General features: G+C 42.5%; 1 protein-coding gene across 2 annotated transcripts in view; it reads right to left on the reverse strand.

Moving 5' to 3' along the window:
* The window catches only part of BTBD9 (BTB domain containing 9), a 328,964-nt gene that overhangs the window by 281,162 nt on the left and 26,238 nt on the right, over positions 1-21,564 (reverse strand). For both annotated transcript variants that reach the window (XM_080937967.1, XM_080937966.1), the window contains exons 2-4: positions 5,377-5,588; positions 2,609-2,972; positions 513-777 (exon numbers count right to left, since the gene is read on the reverse strand). In XM_080937967.1, coding sequence (XP_080794093.1) covers positions 513-777; positions 2,609-2,972; positions 5,377-5,561 — 814 coding nt within the window. In that variant the 5' untranslated portion in view covers positions 5,562-5,588. The remainder of the gene's footprint in view (positions 1-512; positions 778-2,608; positions 2,973-5,376; positions 5,589-21,564) is intronic.

The raw sequence follows: 21,564 nt of genomic DNA on the forward strand, positions 1-21,564 counted from the left end.
ACTACCATCTGTAATGGAATCTGATGCCCTCTTATGGTGTGCATGAAGACTGAGCACTCATGTACATAAAATAAATCTTTTTTTTTTAAAAAGGCATTTTACAATTGTCAATTACTATTATATCATTTCAAATGTCAATTGCAAGAAAAATCAAAGCACTGTTATTAACATTGGTCATTACTTAGAATCTCTATGTGTGGTACCTAAAGAATTAGACACACAATATGTACCAGGGCTTGGCAGAGAAAGTAGAAAATGTTTTTAGTGTGACAAGCAACCTTTCAGGAAAATGTCTGGAAATCTTCTGAAGAGCATATGGAAAATTTGACAGAAAATAGCTGTGCTGGGTCAGTGGATTTGGGACAGATGGCAGAGAAAGAATTGTACAGGAAGCAGAGCTGAGCACTCTTCGCCCTGCATATGCTTTGCAGACGTGCACCACAGTTCTGCAGTTAGACCTGGCCTAAGATGCCAACAAAAGCCCTGGGTGAGGCAGGGAAGCAGGTACTTACTGAGCATGCCTCTGTAGTTGAGGTCCATATCCCGGCTCTCTGACCGCACTTTGATGGCATCTAGAATAGCATCCGGAGACAAGAGTCCCGACGGCCTCACAACATTCAGAAGCTCAGTGAGGCTCATTAGAGGTAAACGCACAGCCTGCATGATTTCAGCATGATCCTCTTTTGCATTGTGTTTACACCAGTTTAACAAGGCTAAGAAAATATCTTTCTCAGGAGCAGCAAACGAATCTCTTAAAACAATGTTCAGAAGTGCTGTCTGTAAAGGAAAAAAGGGAACACAAAAAGTCAGCATGAAGCACAGCCGCATGCACAACCAGTCAACCCGACTGGACCACAGGCAGCAATCCTTTCCTGGGTTTTGATCTTCCTAGCTCTTCCCTTCTCCACTTCCAACTGTGGGAACAGGCAGCAGCAATAAGCCAGGTGTGTAACACCAGCATTTAGAAGGCTGAGGCCGAGGGATTACTGTGGATCTGAGGTCAGCCTGGGCTACAGTGAGTTCTAGGAAAGCACGGGCTATTAAATTTTAAAAATGAACAACAGTCCCCTTTGCTCAGACTCAGGCATTTTGTGCCACTATATAAAGCAACTAGGTCTTTCCCATATCTATACCCATCTTTTCTTGTTTTAAATAGATTTATCTTGTTAATTTTTAAGTGATATTTGCAAACATTTTGCTCTTTTTTAACCCTCTGTTCCATGTCCCATGCCACTACCCTACACACCTGCCCCCCACACACCCGACACCTTTTTTTCCTCAGTCTCTTCTTTCTTAAGATCTCTTCTTCCCTTTTCATAGTTCCTTTCCTAGTTCATGGCTACCCCTACTGTGTGGGTTAACTTGTGTCAACTTAACACAAGCTACAGTCTTCTGGAAGAGGGACTCTCAACTGAAGAAATACCTCCATTGCATTGGCCTGTACACACTCTGGGGGCATTTTCTTTAACAGCTGGTGTGGGAGGAGGCCCAGCACACTGAAGGGAGTGCCACCCCTTTGCAGGTGAGTCCTGGGTTTAAAAAGCCAAGCTGAGCAAGCCTTATGTAGCAAGCCAGTGACCAGCACTCCTCCAGGGCCTGTGCTTCATCCCTGCCTGTCCTTCGCAGACTCCCCCAGTGATGATGGAGGGTGTCGGCCGATATAAACCTTTTCCTCCCCCAGCTGTGTTTGGTCATAGTGTTTTATTAGAGCAATAGAAAGCAAACTAAGACAGCCGTCCCTTACATCTGCATATTTCTGCACATATCCATTATGAGAGCAACAAGTGACATTTGTCTTTCTGAGGATAGCTTGTTTCACCTCCTGTGAGGATTTCCAGTTCGTCCATCCTCCTGCGGCTGTTATAATTTCACTTTATTTTTGTTTGGACGAACCCCATTGCGCTTACGAACCACATCATTTATATGGCTGCTGGCAGACCTTTAGACTGCTTCCATTCTTCAGCTGCTACAAACAGTGCAACAATAGACCTGCATGTACAAGTGTATCTAGTATGTTGACTTAAATAAAGTCCTGTGGGTATACATGCAGGAGTGGGTAAAGTTTGTAGCCATCCTTTATAGAATAGCAAGAAAGAAGATGACAAAGTGCATGTGTGCATACATGTGTGAGCTCGTGTGTGTGTGTGTGTGTGTGTGTGTGTGTGTGTGTGTGTTCTTTAGGAAAGTATAAATTTGTAAGTCAGTGAGATAAGTCTGGAATGAAAAGCTTTTTGTTTTGCAGCAGCACTGCCATGCTTTCAATCCTCAGGTCTCCAGAGTAATGTATAAAATATTCGTGTGTGTGTGTGTGTGTGTGTGTGTGTGTGTGTGTACACACATATATAAAGACAATAAATACAAGTTAAAAAGTATAGTTCATTCGAATCAAGATGCCCATCTCTTTAAAGGAACACACACATACAACTGAGAGAGAGAGAGATTGCTCCGGGTTCAAGGTAGAGCTGAGCAACACAGTTTCCCAGTGTTCCGGGAACAGGGGCACGTGCTGGACAACATGGCTGCTTTGAGAGCAAGGATTGTGATTCTCGGACACCAGTGGTGTGGCCACTTAAGTATGAGTAAAGGAAGGCATGCCAAGAAAACACACCTTGGACAGGGAGAGGAAGCCGTCGCTGGCCAGCACCTCCTGAGCATTTCTGTCCATGAACATGCAGCACATACAAGTTAACTTGGGAAGCGAGTAGAGACTGGCAACATCAAAAGTCATACAGACATTCTGAATGTTAAGTATGGTGCAGAGATATTCGGAGGTTGAATCCTCCAGCTCTGGAAATCCATATTTATGAGCCAGGCTCAGAAAGTCTAGCAGCACCTCCTCCTTCTCGTCCGTCAGGGTCGCCCGCCCCGTGTAGATATATCTGAGGAGCATTGTGAAGGCCTCGGCCGTGGTGTCTTGGAGAGGGATCTCTGCTTCAGGCTGGGACTCTCGCATCCCACCATACAGTAATGCTCTGCACATGAAACGAGAAACAGTTAGATAACCTCAAACACGATTCGCTGCAAAATGCATGAAAAAGATGGTTTATCAACACTGCGGATATAAATCTGCTTAAAAACACAAAGATTCAGTGATTTTAAATGGTTTTTAAAGAAAACAAGAAAAATAATTTAAAACCCATTTTGAGAGCTGGACAGATGACTCGGCAGTTAAAAGGGCTGACTGCTCTTCCAGAGGTCTTGAGTTCAATTCCCAGCAACCACACAGTGGCCCACAACCATCTGTAATGGGATCTGATGCCCTCTTCTGGTGTGTCTGAAGACAGTGACAGTGTACTCATACAAATAAAATAGATAAATCTTTTTTAAAAAGCATTTTGAATTACTACCATAATAATTGTAATAAGATAAGCTAATAAGATAGCCTGACAATGCCCGAGTACACAGAAAGTTCGAAGTGATCTTCTGAGAGAACAATGAACTAAACATAACGATGCTGCCAGTCCATAAGCAGTTTACAGAGTAAATCCCTACAGGGCCCTGAGGGCTCTGTGACAGCCTACAACAGTGAGAAAATGGGTTCTGCCCTGCAGTGCTCAGAGGACTGTGGGAGTGAGTCCGCTCTGCAATTTAGTAACACACCTACTCAAATCTGAAACATACTTACCTTTCACTCAGTAATCATTCTTTTTAGACCCACTAGAGAAAGACATAATTCATTAGGGATATTTAGGAATGAGTTCAGAAATGCTGAGGGAAATCAAACTGTCAAGATGGACATGGCTGAAACACTGCCGTGAGGACTCATCAGGAAGATCAATGGAGATCAATGGTTCTATCTAGGAAAGCTCTGCAGTAGCTTTCCCAGTGATGAGTGAAGGCGTTCGGTGCCCCGTGAGAGGTCCCCTCTTGTACAGCTAACGCGCCCTCATGGGGAACTGAGAGGCTCTGGTGACCAGGCTCAGTCAGAACCCTGACTGCTGACTATTAACTTCCCTTTGCACAATAGCATCTCAATGAGAACCTAAGAGCAGTGGTGGAGAAGTGGGTTTAGCCCAAGTGAGCACCAAAATACCTCACAGGGTCAATACTCACAGAAGCAAAAAGGTCAATAAATGAGGGACTGCATTGTTAGCGCGATACCATCTTCAAGTTTCTGGAAACGACTGGGTCTCTTTTAAAGAATATACTGATCACATTCACATGCAGGTTTCTTTCTCAATTGCTTGTTAAGGGGAGTCGAACATACAGTTTCAAATACAATAAACACAGAAGTGAGGATTTCTCTTGCTAAACAGTACTAACTAGACGGAGAAAAGGAAAGACAGACTGAGGACAGGCACCAGAAACTGTGGCTAGGCTAGGGCCAGATGCCATGAAAACTGCCATGGACCGGCTCTCACTGGTTTCATCACTAATATTCGTCTATACAGACGGCAAAGGGTGAAGACGCCCATAGAGCTATGGTGGTCTAGCTCCAGAGCACACTAACACTGAGGCCTGCCCACCCTGCTGTCTAACTGGCCTCCTTTCAAGGCCACATGCGGCTTTCACTGGAGGACAAATGGAATTTTCCCTAAGCCACAGGCTCTCAATTTCTCCAAGTGAAACTGTGACTCTATGTACTGCTTTCCTATTGTAAATAAACAAAGGTTTAGTAATATCAAGGTCAAAGATAAACAATCACAGGGATGATAAATCACTGGTGATCTCCGTTTAGCAAACATTAGGTGAAATGTAGATAAGAGATCAGTTTAACTCTTATAACCTGGAAAATTAAGAATCTAAGAAATAGCTGTGTATAAGTGGGATTTTTCTCATTAATTAAATATGCATTTGTGTTTATATATGTTTACATGTTATATGTATATTAGTTTTAGTTCTAATGTAACTCTGAAGCAGCCTCAGTTAATACTTGTTTCTTTGACGGAGACTCCCACATGCCTGGGAGCAGGTTGCCCACAGGTGTTGGCTGCAGTAATCCAAAACCGAGAAGCTCACATGCGCATTACGGTCTGGAGAGACAGCTCACCCCCAAGAAGCCTACCCACCTCAGTGCAAACCCCTCCTTCATCTACTGTGCACAGGAGGCAGAAGCAGTGCACAGCTGGAGAAAGGCTCTCAGACAGTCAGTAAGAGTTAACTGGTGCTGTCTGGCCCAGCCGCCTTTGAGGCCCTTAATTCTAGGCTCCTAAAGAGAAGGGGATTCTCAGGACATGACAAATCTGCAAAGATAAAATTCTTCTAGACACTGTACTAAAGGATTCCACTTGGCACACTCAAGTCACATATTTTTCATAAAAATCACCACTGTTTCCCACATGACTTATATCTAAATAATAATAATGATGATGATGATGATGATGATGATAATGATCATTATCATTATTATTACTACTATTATTATTATACACTTACCGAAAATATTGGCACCTAGCTGCTAAAATTACCCTGTGGGCTGGAAACCGCTTCTTTTCCACAACAAACGTGACATCACCATATTCTTCACCAATCAACAAGGCACCAATATGCTCAGACAAAATGTGCACATGATCGATCTCCCCCACTGCAGTAAAGGGGCGAAGAGGGTGGCTGTTACTCATCGTGTGGAACAGATGATAGTCACTGACCTGTCAGAGAAAGCAGGGCATTAGTGAGGGAGAGGAGCATGCACAAAAAAACCCACATCCTATCAGCCACCCAAAGGCCATCAGCAATGAAACAGTTCCCAATGTAGTCTAGGCTGGCCATAAAAATCTGTGTAGATCAGGCTATCCCAGAACTCACAACCTTCCCACCTCAGTCCAAAGTCTCAAAGATTGCTTATTAATTAACCTGCTCACTCTAAGCAGCAGCTCGAGCTGCTCTCACTAACTCAAAGACCTCCACTGCCACCCCACACTAGGAAAGTATAAACTGCCAGCATCTTCACAAATTAGCAGTGCTTGGGGCCATCACAATCTAGAAACACAGGCTCTCTGCCAAACAGCACCTCAAGGAAAGAAAACCCAACAGGCAAAGAATACCTGTATCTAGCAGTGACTGGTTTAGACTGGATACAGCATACCCCACCCCATACCCCCAGTAGTATCTTTCTGGTACAGATCTAGGCATGAATTATGAACAGAGTGATTTAATATCGTTTCATGTAAAAGATTTTGGACTGAAGCTACCTTAAATAATTTACAGAAACTATCTTCTGTGGTCACAAAGGTAACTCACTTTATTAATAAAATTTTACAGGAACATCATAGCCCCTTCCAAAATGAGCCCATCTGGCATATTCTCTAAATTGCCACTTCGCAGCCTGACAAATGCTGTACGTGTCTAATCCCAGCACTCTCAAGGGACCAAGGCAGGATTATGAGTTTGAGGCTTGCCTGAGCTACATAAGGCTTTTCTTTCATACTTGTAGCTCTAATGATGAGATTGATGGTGATTGCCAGAATATTGTATTTCTAGTTACTTCCTTGCTTTTATGTACAGTCTGTATAAAAATAATGAAAATCAAGGGACTGAGGTTCAATACATTCAAGAGGAAAGTTAAGATCTTAGAAAGCTAGAACTGTTTGTAAATTTTTATTTGAAAGCATGCCTTTTTTTTTAAAGATTTATTTATTTATTTTATGTATGTGAGTACACTGTAGCTGTCTTCAGACACACCAGAAGAGGGCATCAGATCTCATTATAGATGGTTGTGAGCCACCATATAGTTGCTAGGAATTGAACTCAGGACCTTTGGAAGAGCAGTCAGTGCTCTAACCGCTGAGCCATCTCTCCAGCCCGCATGCCTTTTTCAGATGCCATAATTTAGCAACTTCATGAGGGTTTTCACTAGGCTGGTGGCTCAGAGGTAGCCTCTATGCTGATAGTCCCTCTCCACTGGACCTCCACTGTCTTCAACATTTAAAGACAGAAGATCTCTCATCTTCAACCTTCCACACCCACATCTGTTACCAGCAAGATGTGTGAAAGTCTGTCTCCTGTGACCGGAAACCATCATGAACCAAGTTCTTTATCTGCTTGGTATCACATGAGCACCCTGAGAAAGAGAGAGCCACAGCAAGAGCTATAATGAAAGAGAACATGGTTGGTGACTGGCAGTATCACTTCCCTGCTGCCAAGGGGTAGTGTTTTGCATGAGGATTGCCCCATAGGCTCATATGTTTGAATGCTCGGTACCTGCTGGTAGAACTGTTTGGGAAGGATTAGGGGGCGTGTCTGTTGGAGAAGTCACTGAAGTTACAGTTTGAGATGTGAATTCTCAGCTATTTCTCCACCATGCTGTCCCACTACCATCATAGGCTTAATCCTCTGCAACCATGGTCAAACTACATGTTTTCTTTTATAAACTGCCTTGGTCATGGTGTTGTATCATTGTATCACAGCAAAGAAAACCTTATAAACAAGGCAAATCCCTCTTCCTCAACTGCAGCTTCCAATTCAAAGAGTCAAAACTCCACCATCTACAATCATTTGTATGTGAAACACCAAATTTAGCTTAATAGGACCAGAAGCATCAGCAACAATAGGAAATGTAGGCTATGGCACATTAACACAGAACCTGAGGCACTCACTGTCTATAAAGGTCAGGTAATAAATACTTTAGGTTTTGTGCACTACACAGCTTTGTCATACATTTTCAAGTCTGCCTTAAGGACTAAAAGGCAGCCATAAGAAATAAGTACATAAATGAGCATGTCTGTGATTTAATAAAGCTATTTTTGTTTTTAATGAAATGGCGTCATTACAAGCTTTAGGACCTGGGTTCTATTCCAAAACCCACCTTAAAAAGCAGGACATGACTGAACACATAACACATGCTTGTAATCCCAGCCCTGGAAAGCAGAGAAAAGATGGGTCCTTGGGATTCATACTCAGTATGTACACACACACACACACACACACACACACACACACACACACACACACACACAAACACACACACACACACACACCTTAAAAAATGGATTTGATCAACAGACCACAGTTTGCCAAGTGCTTGACAAACGTGAACAAAAACTCTAGACAAAGGATCAGACAGGGTTTGTGGTTTCTTTTCTGCTAGTTTATCTGCTGATATTTAGAATAACCTGGTCACTTCCTATGTTGGCCAGAAAACTCTGAAAGCTACTAGATTCTGACCCCAAATCCCACTCCTCCCACAAGAAATGCTCACATCACTGTTTTTCCAAACCAAACAGACTATTTGCACTGACAGTATGCACTGCATATGCCTCATGAATATCCTCTGGTGTAATAATAGCTCTTAATATTTATCTAAGTCATGGCCAAGACTCAACCCACTGCTAAATGACTCTGGCTGAACAATGACTGATTTTCAGCTAACTAGCTCAGTGGGATATTTACAATTCATCAGCTGACAAATCATGAACATTAATTCTGGATATGTAAATATCTGCCTTAATGGGTTCTCCAGATCTTCACTTCTCAATACATATAATTTCACTTTGCTAAATTTACATTTTAATTATGTTTTTCCAAGTGGAAACATAAAGTGAATAGTGCTGGATACAGAAAACAGCCACTTAGTGCGGAATAAACACAATTTTTATTGGCATATAGAAATAATTTTAATTAGACCAGTGATTCTCAACAAGCTTGCTGTACACTGGAACCACACAGGAAGCTCAGAAAAAGAAAAATAAGATGCTCGAGTCCTCCCCCATAAGAGTCTTACTTAATTAGCCTAAGATGGGGCCCAGGCACTGGAGTCACCATACTAAGTGGTTCAAATGAACAGTGTGGAATAGCTGTGGTCCATGCTATGGTTTGAATGTGGTTTGTGCTCCAAAGGTCCATCTGATAAAGGCGCAGTTCAACAGATCACAGACCAACACGTGATAGACTCAGGAGGTGACAAGTCACCTTCAAGAGCTGAATCCACCCTTGGGAAGTTCTTGAGGTCACTGAAGACAAGGCAGTCCTCAAGAGTTGAAGCCAGAGCAAGCTTGGGCCCATTAAGCTTCCTGTTTCAAGACCCCTTTTCTTCCTCTTACATGTGTTCCCAACCTTTAATACCATCCTGCCACATCATGCCCTTGAACTTCCAAAATTATAAGCTAAATAAACCTCTTTTCTTTATAAAGTTAGCTTACTTCAGATAGTTCATTATAGTTAGGCAAAGCTAATACAATTCACATTCTCTAGGCACACAAATTTAAAAGCAAAATATATCCACAAGAAAAATAGGTTCATCCTGGGTTTAAATTGCTGTGACAAAACACCATGAAGCAAAGCAAGCTGAGGACAAGTGGGTTTACTTCACCTAACAGGGTACGGTGTACATCAAGTGCATCAAGAAGGAAGTCAGCAGGAGCTGAGGCAGAAGCCATGGAGAAATCCTGCTTACTGGTTTGCTCAGTCCTCTTTTAGACATCCTAGGACCCTGCCTAGGACCAGCATGACCTTCGGTGGGCTTGGCCATCCATCAATCAGCAATCAAGAAAATGCCCTCCATACAGACTTGTCTATAGGCACACAATGCGGGTACATAGATGATTGTTTATCAAGTAACACTGTGTAACTCTGCCACTCTGCCTGTTAATGTTGATTTTGCCCTGTCCTATAAATCAACTCTTCAGCTATAAAACTAGAACAGATCAGGCACGGTAACAAGATGGAAGGGAACTGTTTGGGAAAAGAAGAGACAATACAGGGGAACAGGAGAGAGAAGATATGTCAACCACAGCAAAGTATAAAGTTGCCACAATGAAGCCTCATACTGTATGTTAATTAAACAAACTGAGAAGATAGAAAGTTTTGAAACATGACAAGTATGCATCATTATCAGGGGAACAGTCCTTCAGATGGCTGACTTATACTCCTTTCCTTTCCCTATATGCAAACACCATCTTCCTTATGTTAGGAACATGGAATTTGGAGGGCTGGAGAAACAACTCACCTGTAAAAAAATAACTGGCTGTTCTTCCAAAAAACCCAGGTTCGATTTCTAGCACCCACAAGGCAGCTCACAACTTTAACTCCAATTCCAGATGATCTGACATCTCCAGAGACATACACGGAAACATAATATCAATGAACATAAAACTAAACAAATCTTTAAAAGAGCATGGAACTCATTTCTCCTCTCATCAAATCTGGAGTTGGAATCACTTTAACCAGCAGAAGTGAGCTTCTAGGCCTAAGCCTTTAGGAGGTCTGACAGATCAGCTTTTGTGCCTTGGAGCCCTGGGCTGCCTGGGATGTGTGGACAAGCCTGAAGGAAAGCAAGAAGCCCTAAGATTACAAGATGAATGATGAACCCAGGTGAAAGGAAAGCCAAGGTCCAAACACATGTTCCCAGCCAAGTGGCTCCTCCCGGCTCAGTCATCAGAGCCACTCCATAGGGCTGAACAGAGAAGGACACTCCAACCCCAGCAGTGTGATCCACACACAAGCTGGACCCTGTTTAAATCTGTCCCACTGAATTACAGTCAATTCATAAGTGACTCTCTAGTTAATCCATTGCCTTTTAGAGAACTCTGTTGCCTAGCAAGATCTTAGAGTTAGTGTTTCCTTAGTTCTAACGAACACTAAGCAAAACGGCAGGGCACAAAAATCAACATAAAAATCAATAGCTTTGCTATATGCTGATAATAAAATTGTCAAGAAAGACCGAGGAAAGAAAACCTTATTCATGGCTGCCTCCGCCTGTGGCTCAACAGGATCTAAAGTCACAAGCTGACAAGCTCCCATGGCATGCCCTTGGAGGATTATCAAGACTAGGTTATTTGAGGTGGCAAGGCACATCCTGCCCGGCATCCCTCACTCTGCTTCCTGACTAAGGGTGCAGTGTGAGCAGCTGCCTCTCCTGCCTTAACCTCCCCAAATTAAACCTCCCTGGAAACTGAAAGTGCTAGCAGGAAGGAGGTGAACACTTCAAGAGGTAAGCATAAACAAAGACCATGTGAGGAAGAGTCCAACAGAGAAGACAGCCCCAAGAAGTGACAGATGAGAGCGCGGTAGTTCCTGCATATCAGTGAAAACAATCAGCAAAGTAAAGAGGCAGCCACGGGTGGTGGCAATGCTTCACGGTAGATTGTATACAGTATGCTGTATACAATATACGGTGTACAGTATACAGTATATAGTATACGGTACATAGTATACAGTATACAGTCAACAGAGGAAATACCTAGAAATTACCAATAACTCCAAACTTACAAAAATCCACAAATCGGCCAATTAGCAAACAAGCTAATGAACTGAATAGACAATTCTCACAAGAAACACAAACAGCCAATAAATACTTCAAAGTTCTCATCTTAGTCATCAGGGAAATGCAAATTCAATCTATACTGAGACTCCACCTTACTCCAGTTGGAAAAGCTACTGGACAGATGGCTTAGTGGTTAAGACACTCTTGCAGAGGACCAGAACCCAATGGGAAGCTGGCAACCAATCATAACCCTAGCTTTAAGAGCACCAATGCCCTCCCAAAACATAGTCACTTATGTGTACATATGTACATACAGACACATATGTATACACATGATCTAAAGTAAAATAAGTCTTCTGTAAAAATTCTGCTATGTAAGCACTGTATCAGGGATCTTCATCACTCCTGGGCTCCATGACTGCCATGGTTTATTCCATAGCTAATATTCACTGCTGTGCTCTACTGCAGTACAAGTACACAAAGAAAAATCAGCAGGAGCTAGAGAGATGGCTCCTCAATTAACAGCGCTTGCTCTCCAGTGGCCCCAGGGAACACACGGGGCAGCTCACAACTAACTATACCTCCACTTCCAAGGGATCTGATATATTCTCTGGCCTCCATGGGTATCAGGCATGCACATGGTACACACATACATCTCAGCAAAACACTTGTGCACATAAAATAAACCCTTTTTACAAGAAAGAAAAATTATCAACCCTTTTTACAAGAAAGAAAAATTATCGAGGAGAAAGGATCTCATGAGGAAAAACCCATAGAAACACAAGCACAGGCCCCCTAGGATCCGCTCCAGTGGGGTCACAGAGCACATGCTCAACTCCCAGGGCTGTGACAACACAGGAAAGCTTATTAGAAACTCAATGCCCAGAGCACTTAGTGGGAGCTACCCATGTGGTTAGCTCAGGCTGAGCTCCGGCTGAAGGGATATAAACTCCAGCGGGTCAGAAGAGAGCAGCTGAAAGCTGTTCAGTTTACACACAGTTGGCTCAGTCTACACTGCCAGGTGCTGGGTGGGGCCAGTCCTGAAAGCAGATTCTCCCATAGTTGACCCTGCTCTGCTCACTGTTCTCTGCAAAGCTTTAGAAGTAACAGAGGACGTAACACTCTCAGCAAAGACCCTGAAGTAAAGTCTACCTAGCTGGTAGGCAATCTTCTTAATCTTAGAATTAAGGAAATGGATACTAAAAACAACCACCAACTCTACCCAAATGCATCCCCAACCTCTAGCCACCCACTACACAGAGCCAAACAACATTATAGACACGTTTCTTCACAGTTTCAAGATTCAGATCATCCTCAAGATATTTAAGTCTATCCTCATGCATGAGAGAAAAGTAGTTGTGGTAGCACACACTTTAGCGTGTGCTGGCGGAATCCTAGAAATCCTGTTCTAACTTTATCTTATGAAAGCAACATAACCTTGCCATAAAGACATTACAGCATCTATACATTCAAGATTAATGTAAAAATCCTCACCAAAAAATACTAGAAATGATAAAGAAAAAGGATTCAGAACAAAGTTGATGAGTTACAATAACAAACACAGAAAATATCCACATAATAAACACTAAAATAGGTTTTGTGGCACTTATTATGGACTTTTTACATTTTTTACTTTATTACTATATTGGGCACATGTGAGCTTGTTGCAGAGACCCCTTGGAAGCTAGAGATGCCAGATCTCTAGAGTTGGAATTACAGGAAGTTATAAGATGCCTAATGAGGGTGCTGGAAACTCAACTTAGGTCCTCTGCAAGAGCAGTAACAGTCTTTGAGCCTTCTCTACAGGACCATAGTGACAGACCTGATAATAAAGGTTTTAATTGGGGGCTGGAATGATGGCTCAACAGTTAAGAGCACTGGCTGTTCTTCCAGAGGTCCTGAGTTCAAATCCCAGCAACCACATGGTGGCTCACAACCATCTGTAATGGAATCCGATGTCCTCTTCTGGTGTATCTGAAGACAGCTACAATGGACTCATAAACATAAAACAAATCTAAAATGAAAGTTGTATTTGTTCCAAATAAAAGTATCACCAACTATCTACACATTATAACAGCATCTGGTTCATAGGGCTCAAATAAGTTCAGGAATAAGTCAGTGATGTCTACTCATTGTTACTAACATTTTGCGGGAATAAAAACTATGCAACTGAAAAAAACAGACAGGAATGAATCAGGGACAGAGGCAAAATAACCATCACTTGCAGAGGACATCTGCCCACATGAAACAATCATGAGAAATTAATTACCAATCACTATTTTTAGAAAATCATGAAGGTTCAATGATGTATCCACATAAAGCAATTATAATGAAAAGCTATAGTGTTCACCCATGCCTCCCCCTAGGGACTGGCTAAAAAAATATGAGGGCAAAGCCTTGAAATCTATGACTTCAAAATACAAGAACTATTCAGGAATAAACAGCACATGTAAAGGAAGCTTTAAAACTCCACTGGAAGACATAAGAACAAAGAGGTATATACTTGCTATGGAAAGATCCAGAACTGTAAAGACATCAATCATCTCTGAACCACCATATGAAAAAGCATGCTTGATAGTTTATATTATAAATAAAAAATATTGTAATAGAAACTTCAGGTGGTGAAATTCAGTAGAGCATTCTTAGAAAAATACAAAGTCAAGAAAATATTTGGGGTCCATAGCAATGTCAAGTTTAACAGAGCTTGAAGCAACCAAATGACCTGGGTTCAGATGTCAGCACCCACATGAGACAACAGACATGGTCTAGCATGCACCTGCAACCCTAGGGTTATGCGTCCAAGACAGGAAGACCCTTGGGAGTGGAGGGTTGCTGGCTGCCAGCCTAGTAGAAAAACATAAAGCTTCAATTTCAGGAAAAACCCTGCTTCAAAAGATAAAACCAAAGTGATCTCGAAGGACACCTGATACATCTCTGCCACAGACACAGGCTCTACATACAAATAGCAACGTAACACACACCCCGTGCTCTCAAGCACTCACACTCACAAGAAAGATATTATGACAATCATACTGCTTTGTATTCAGATGTATTTTAAGTATTTGGTTGTTAACATTACAAAACTAATTGGTTGGTGTATGAGAGAGCAAATTAAATTCGCCACAACCAGTGCTATCTGATTTGGTGACTAAGACAGAAATGGTAAATACATGGTGGCGTCCCTTAATGCCAGCACTTTGTATAGGCAGGAAGATCAAGTTCAAGGTTGAGATCATCTAGAAAGAGTCTGAGGTCAGGACACAGAGACTCAGCTACACTGGTGAGAAGTAGCTCAGCCCTAGGGACTGTATCTGACACAGCCCTATGAGACTCTCCCAGGCTGAAGGCAGCCTTCCTCAGATACAGTGAAGCCTAAGTCCTGACTACCATCCAAAAGCCTGGATTTGCTTCCCACAGACAAGGCAGGACTCATTCACTCCTCCCCCCTTCCCCTCAGGACTGTAGAAAAGTGAGGCAAGAAAGGCTTGATGTGGGGTGGACAGAAATGGCTCAACTGGGAAATGTACCTTCCACGGTACCGGATTCAAATACTGAGAGGCCCTGGACCCTAGTGTTGACTTTGATCGCTCAAAAGCATCAGTAATTACAATATGGATAGTCAGCAGTACTAAAACACCAATGGTCACTGCCTGTCTGTAATGTAGTAGGACGCTCACACCCCTTTTCTCACTAAAATAAAGTGTCCATCAGTGAATGAGTACCATCCACAGCTCATAAGAGTGCCCTAAAGGCCTCAGCAAGAAGAAAAGGAAGCTGGCGCAGATATCCAGTTCCTTACTTAAAGCACACTTTTGAGCAATGGTTTGCAAGTTTTAATTTAAGGCTATTCTGATGTTTATAATTAAGGTTGTTTCTCCAGTAGTTCATGAAGGACCAGTCAAAGTGGTTCCACAAGATGGAGACTGAGTCCTTGAGCCCTTGGGAGTCTCCCCTGGGACACCCTCTCAGCCCTGCCCCATCTCCTGACTGAAAAGCCTTTATGAGGAAAAAGACCTTCTGCTCTCTAATTGCAAAATATAAATGATCTTTCTCTGGGGGAAGGAGATGGCATTTACAAGCATATGGCTTAGCAATTTCTTCTGCTCTTGGTACCCATGTGGTGTGTAATTTGAAGTAGCATCCCTTAAACTTTAAATTAATAGCACTCAGGAAGTCAACTGTGCCCTGTCTGCATCTTACACACCCTCACAGAGGACCCTGTCCCACTCCTTAAGGGAAGAACACCTGGCTTTTGATGCATGCTCCTCTTGTCACTAAGAGTCTGAAGACAACAACCACTCTAGAGGTGTAACCTTCATCCTGATATTCTGGGAGTCTGATTCTAAAAGGAGCCGTGAAGAGCAACAAAAAACATGGGGCTCACATGACAAGAGGAAAGACTGAATCCACACCCAGGTTACCTTCAAAAGCTACGCTATTCCACCACTGCATACTTGGAAATACCCACAGATAGAAGTCGGCCTTAATGCACTGCTTAAGATGCTTAACAAAAATCTTTGACAAGATAAGGAATGAGCATGCACATATCCCACTTCCTAATTATCACATTGAATTGGCCCTCTACTTCTCTGCCAAGGGGTAAACTAGCTTCTGAATCTGTACATCCCTCAACAGAAGGTTGATGGAGCTCTCTTTATAATACAGCACCAGCACTGGTAACAGAAACATGCTCCATTCAGAAAGACAAAAAAGGCCATTTTCATGTCATCTTTAGGTGGGTCACACATATCTTTGACTTATTATATGGGGAAAGACAATTCATATTTGAATGGTAATGTACAGTGTAGGAATACTGTTAATACAAATATGCATCAATATATACTATAGGGTTAACTAAAGTATCTATAGCAAATTTAATTATAGCTCCTCTGTTCTTCCCTACAGAGTGCCTTCTTCGGCCTCTTCAGAAAAGGGCTAGACGAGATCGGGCGCCTTCAGGGTGGTATGGCCGAACGGGTGGGATCCAGTTTTGTGTGGTTGATTTTTATTATCTGGATAACAGCAAGCAACTGAAAATAAAGAGAAAGAGAGACAAAAAAAAAAAAAAAAAAAAAAAAGGGCTAGAAACAAAATGCACCAGACCTTATCCTAAGTTGAGTATTTCTGTAACCAATACCCACTCACCAGCTCATGGTTACTCCTCCTGTGACTTCCAATGGGGCAGTCTCTCCCCACCCCCGCCCATGGGTGACTTTGATAAGAGAAATCACAAATCCCAACTCTAAGAAGAGGCTATCATTCATATGTCTCGGAATATACACCGTTACCTACCTGGACATTGACCTTCTAGGTCTCGAGCCCACTGACTGCTGCATGAACTGAGTGCTAACAGCAGAAACAGAGCTGGGCCTCTAGAGCCACAGACAACCAGACAGTCACCATTGACAGAGAGGTCATCACTTGTAATAATATTTTCAAACACAGGACAAGGCATTTCTATTTAATTTCTTCACTGGCAAATTATGAAGCTATATAATATTACTGTGTAGATTTGAATTATATGGTTTTCCTAATTAATAAAGGTTATTACAGCACGGACTCCCATTAAAGCAGTGGAATCGTCAAAGCTGCAGCATAATTTCTTTGTAGCAAAGCTGCTATGAACATCCACATGATTGTCTGTGTAAAGGAAATTGGCTTTTCATTTGTAGACTACTATAAAAATCATCTTCTTGGCAGAGTTTGGCTATAGTTTGTTATACCCCAACATCATGACTACTTTCTGTAAAATTATAAAAAAGTGATTAACATTTCAGTTAACCTAAAAGCCTGATATATAAATTCATGTATGCTATTCCCTGACAGAATTTACAAGAAAGGTTTACATTTTACACTGGTCTGTCTGCTCTCCCCCACCCCAATCCAATCATGTTGGTTCTGTAAACGACGTCTTCATTCTAACTCCAGCCTAGCACTTCCCACCGTAATGAAAAGAACCCATGACTATCGTCTAAATGATGTCACCAAACCCCACAGATGACACTGACTCAGCAAAGGAGCCACTGAACTCACCAAGAATCCTCCCCAAACCCAAGGCAAGGGTGTGTGCTTCAGAATATGGGGACAGAGAGGCCTGGCTAGAGCTACAACTTTCATCCTAGAAACAGAAAATCCTTAGGCAAAGAACGTTTACATCTAAAGCTTCCTACAGCCTATTGGGAAAACAGTTGTTTTTCTATAAAACTGTCACCCTTTAATGTTTTTAACTTGCTCTCACCCAAAATTTCCATAACCCCTGAATAAACAAGTGTGTAACCTGCCTTTTGACCCTACATGCAACCTTCACTTACACTGTGGGAGGATTAAAACAAAAAAGAAAAAGAAAAAGACCATAAAAATGAGAATAATGTATTTTTCTTCTGGTTTAGAACAATAACAAAAAAGTGAAGGGTCTTTCGTATTCTGTGCACTAACACCCCTAAGAGACTACTGAATAATTGATCAGTTTATGATTAGGCTGCTATTTTCTGTTCTGAACAACATTCCTGGACCAGACTTAATTCACATCTAATCTTGAATTCTTTCTCCTTTGTCAGGATCAAAATCTCTATCAAGGCTTATCTGTTTCTTAGAATTTTGCCAGTTGACTTTTTACCTAATGTCATAATCTTCATACATGATCAGCTCAGTTACAGTAGCAACTTAATGTCACTAGCTTAATTTTTTTAATTACACTTATCTTGTGGGGGGGGGTGTGCAAGAGGCACACAGGAGAAGTCATAAGCCAACCGGCAGGAATTGGTTCTGTCCTTCCACCATGTGGTTCGCAGAGATCTAACTCCAACCAGGCGCCTTATCTGCAAGTGCCTTTATCCACCATCTCACTGCCCTGACACAATTCTCAGAGTCCACCGAAGGAGATGCTAACAGGACCACGCCTCCTTAGAGCAGTCTACAGTGCTGGCACCAGAAGTCTCCTGTCCCAGAAAAGAAATGACTTACATAGTATAAGCAGAGTATTTCTGAAGGCCATTTCTAAGGGGAAAAGGTAATCATGTTTTAAATGTGTTAACTTGGTCCTCGGGCCATCACACCATCATCATGCGTGTGATGACCACCAAACTATCACAGAAATGCTGTGACAGACAAATGTCAGCAGGCAGCTTCCTTCTCGGGGCTCACAAATGAAGAAGCTTATGTTTTTCTTGGCAAATCAGGTGGAATCAGTTGCAGCTAAAGAAGTGAGAGCCCCACGATATCCTCTGCTGTGCTGGGTGAGGAAACCCGAAGTAACCCACACAGCAGTGACCAAGTGGGGCTTCAGGGAGCAGGGGGCTTACATGGCTATTAAGTAAAGGATTTAAAAAAAAAAAAAAAAAAAAAAAAAAAAAAGCATGGCAAAGTCAGAGGCTGGTGGCAGGAAGAGAACACACTTGAGCAACAACAGAAGAGAGTCCACAACAAAGCGCGTCTGAGGAGCATGAGAGATGGCGCCACGGTTAGGAGAGCGCCTTCAGGAGCTCTGGTTCTCAGCACCCACCCCACTTACAATTCTGGCTCCTGGGGAAGCTGCTGTCTGGCTTCTGTAGGCACCTGTGCCCACCTGTGCTCTCAAATTTTCAAGTCTCCAAGTCTCTACTTTGAGAAGAGGCCAGAATATACTAGGTTACATTCTGTGGCAACCCAATCATTATGTAGCAAAGCACAGTGCTGGAAGGACAAACTGCTTCTAAGAGCTGAGCTCTGCACACTATCTAAAGATAATATACACACATTTATGGCCCAGCAACTGTTTCTAGGGATTTGTAAGGCTATCTACTAGTTCTACGTTTAAAAAGGCTACAGAGAAACTAAAACACCAGCAATATAGTAAAAGAAAAGTAAAATGAGACACATTCATTAGCAAGAAAGAGCCACCCTACACAGCAGCTCACACCTTTAATCTCCGTGCTCCAGAGACAGAGGCAGTTGGTTCTCTCAGAGTTCAAGGCCAGCCTAGTCTAAGTAGTGAGTTCCAAGTTAGCCAGGGCTACAGAATTAGACTATTTAAAAAAATAAAAGAATGGAATACTCTACACGTTTTTCCTTTTGCTTTTGCAGTGTTGGGGATCAAGCCCAAGGCCTCGTACTTAGACATCCTACGTAAGCTCTCTACTACCAAACCACACACCACCATGACTCTGCACATTCTGACCTGACCACCCAGGTAAATGACAGGGGCAGGTCTTGTACAACAGGATCCATCGAGTAAGCAGACATGCTAAGTAGTATCTATTTTACATACATGCATATGCATGTATATATTTATAAGACACTGACACCATGTATGTGTGTGTGTATACTTAATTAGTCCAATCTATATTCTGATACATGGCATGTATACCTAAATACAGACTTAGCAAATTAACTAGGCATTAAAGAAGGATCTGAACAGCTAGGCAGTAGAGGTGCACACCTTAATCCTAGCACTAGGGAGGCAAAGCAGAGGCGGGCAGATAGAGGTCAGCCCGGTCTACAGAGCTAGTTCTAGGACAGCCAGGGCTACACAGAGAAATACTGTCTGGAAAATCAAAAATTAAAGAACTAAAAGAAAGGGACCTGAACAACACAGGACACATTGGTCAGAGCAAGGCCTCAGAGAGAAGGGAGAGTGCGTGGAAAAGTTTGTGTTTAAAATCAATGTATTTCTAAAGTGTCTTTCAAATAATAAACAGAGCTTTTAAAAAGGGGACAACAAAAGAGGTGATAAGTTTATCAAAAGGGGTTTGTTTGTTTTCCCCAAGGAAATACATGCATACACACACACACACACACACACACACACACACACACACAGAGGCCCCATATGAGTGTTGGCAATATTCCAACTGTCCATGTGAGAAGAATGCAATGAGTTGAAGAACTGGTGCTTGTGAACAGTGTTAAGACAAGCTTTTAAGAAGTAATAGCTACATGGATCCAATTGCAATCCTTGGGAGGCAAGAACCACCTGCTTCCTGCAAATTCAATGAAGTATAGAACAGGCTCTGCAATGTAAAATCCTAACTCAGCTGCACAAGATGGAGCCTCCTAACATTCCACCCTAGAGAAGGGAAGGGCTCAGAAGGCCCACCCTTTTCCAGGCACTTATAGTTAGGAGGGGAAGGGCTCCTGAGGCTCTACTGTCCATAAGGGTATAGGCAGCTAATGATTTCTAAGAAAAGTCAAGTTTCTTCAATGCTATGGTCATTGGTAAGTTACCCACACTCCTATAAACAACCCTAATTAAACTCACTAGTTTGCAAAGCAAAACCACAGGAGGTAGAAGGGAAGCATGCTGGGAACTGGATCCTGGGAAGTTGCAATGGGACTAGAAAGGGCAAGTGGGGGTAGGTCTGTTCAAAATATATTATATGCATATATGAGAATGCCACAATGTAATTGGTTATGTGTATGTGAATAAAACAGACATAAATAACTTAAACATCTTCATTATTTAAACTAAATGCTTTAATTACAAAGTTTTCCTTGGGGTTGGAGAGAAGGCTCTGAAGTTAAGAGCACTTCAGGCTCTTGCAAAGGACTGACTGGTTACCAGAGGCCTCATTGGGCAGCTCACAACAATGTCACTCTAACTCCAGGCAATCCAACACCCTCTTCTGACTTCTGTGGCTACCTGCACATTCATAGTATATATACACAAAGGCACACGTGCACACAAATAGTTTTTTAAGTGAAAGGGAAAAATGGTTCCTAATCTCAGACAGCCCAGGTTGCTAGTGGCTACTTCCCGTTTCCTTTTCGAACAGTTAACGCTAAGCACAGAAAAGCACTGTGCTGTGCAGAGCCTCCCGCTGTTCTCGGGCTAGAAACACCGCAGTACATGAGCGAAGTGCAGCCCTCAGAGCCGGCACAGCCTTCCCATCTCACCACAGCACCTCACCACCAAACCAAATCCACAAAACAAAATGGCTGTTCTCCTGATCATGGGAACGGAAGCCAGCGGTTCTCTTCCTAACCCTTCTGTGCCATTTACTTTGGGGTAGGCCTGTGAGCTTCTTTATAGTGGGATGAGGCCTCTGGGAAGAAACTGAAATAATGACATTTGAGAAGGAAGCCATTCACATAGCTCAGTTCCAGGGATATCTGCTTCTCAACTAGCAGTCACTAAGTTGAAGACTCACTACACTCTGAGCTAAGCACAGCACAGCACAGCTGCAGGGGACTCTGAACGAGATGACAGAGACTCCTGAATACCAACAGTTCTTCTCTTCATTTGTAGGTTACCTAGAGCTCATAAACTAACCATCCTTCCCCAATGACCTCTTTCCACTATGAGCAAACAGCATTTTAATATAAGACATCTCCAGCTCCTAGTGCTGTCAAATCTTTTCCATAGAAACTGCTGGAGTGGTGGGTGGCCCACAAATGCCTCCTACTCTGAAGGTGTCTATGGAATGCAGCCAACACAAACAAAGCATGCT

This window comes from Micromys minutus, assembly GCF_963924665.1.
Source record: "Micromys minutus genome assembly, chromosome: 25".
Taxonomy (NCBI): domain Eukaryota; kingdom Metazoa; phylum Chordata; class Mammalia; order Rodentia; family Muridae; genus Micromys; species Micromys minutus.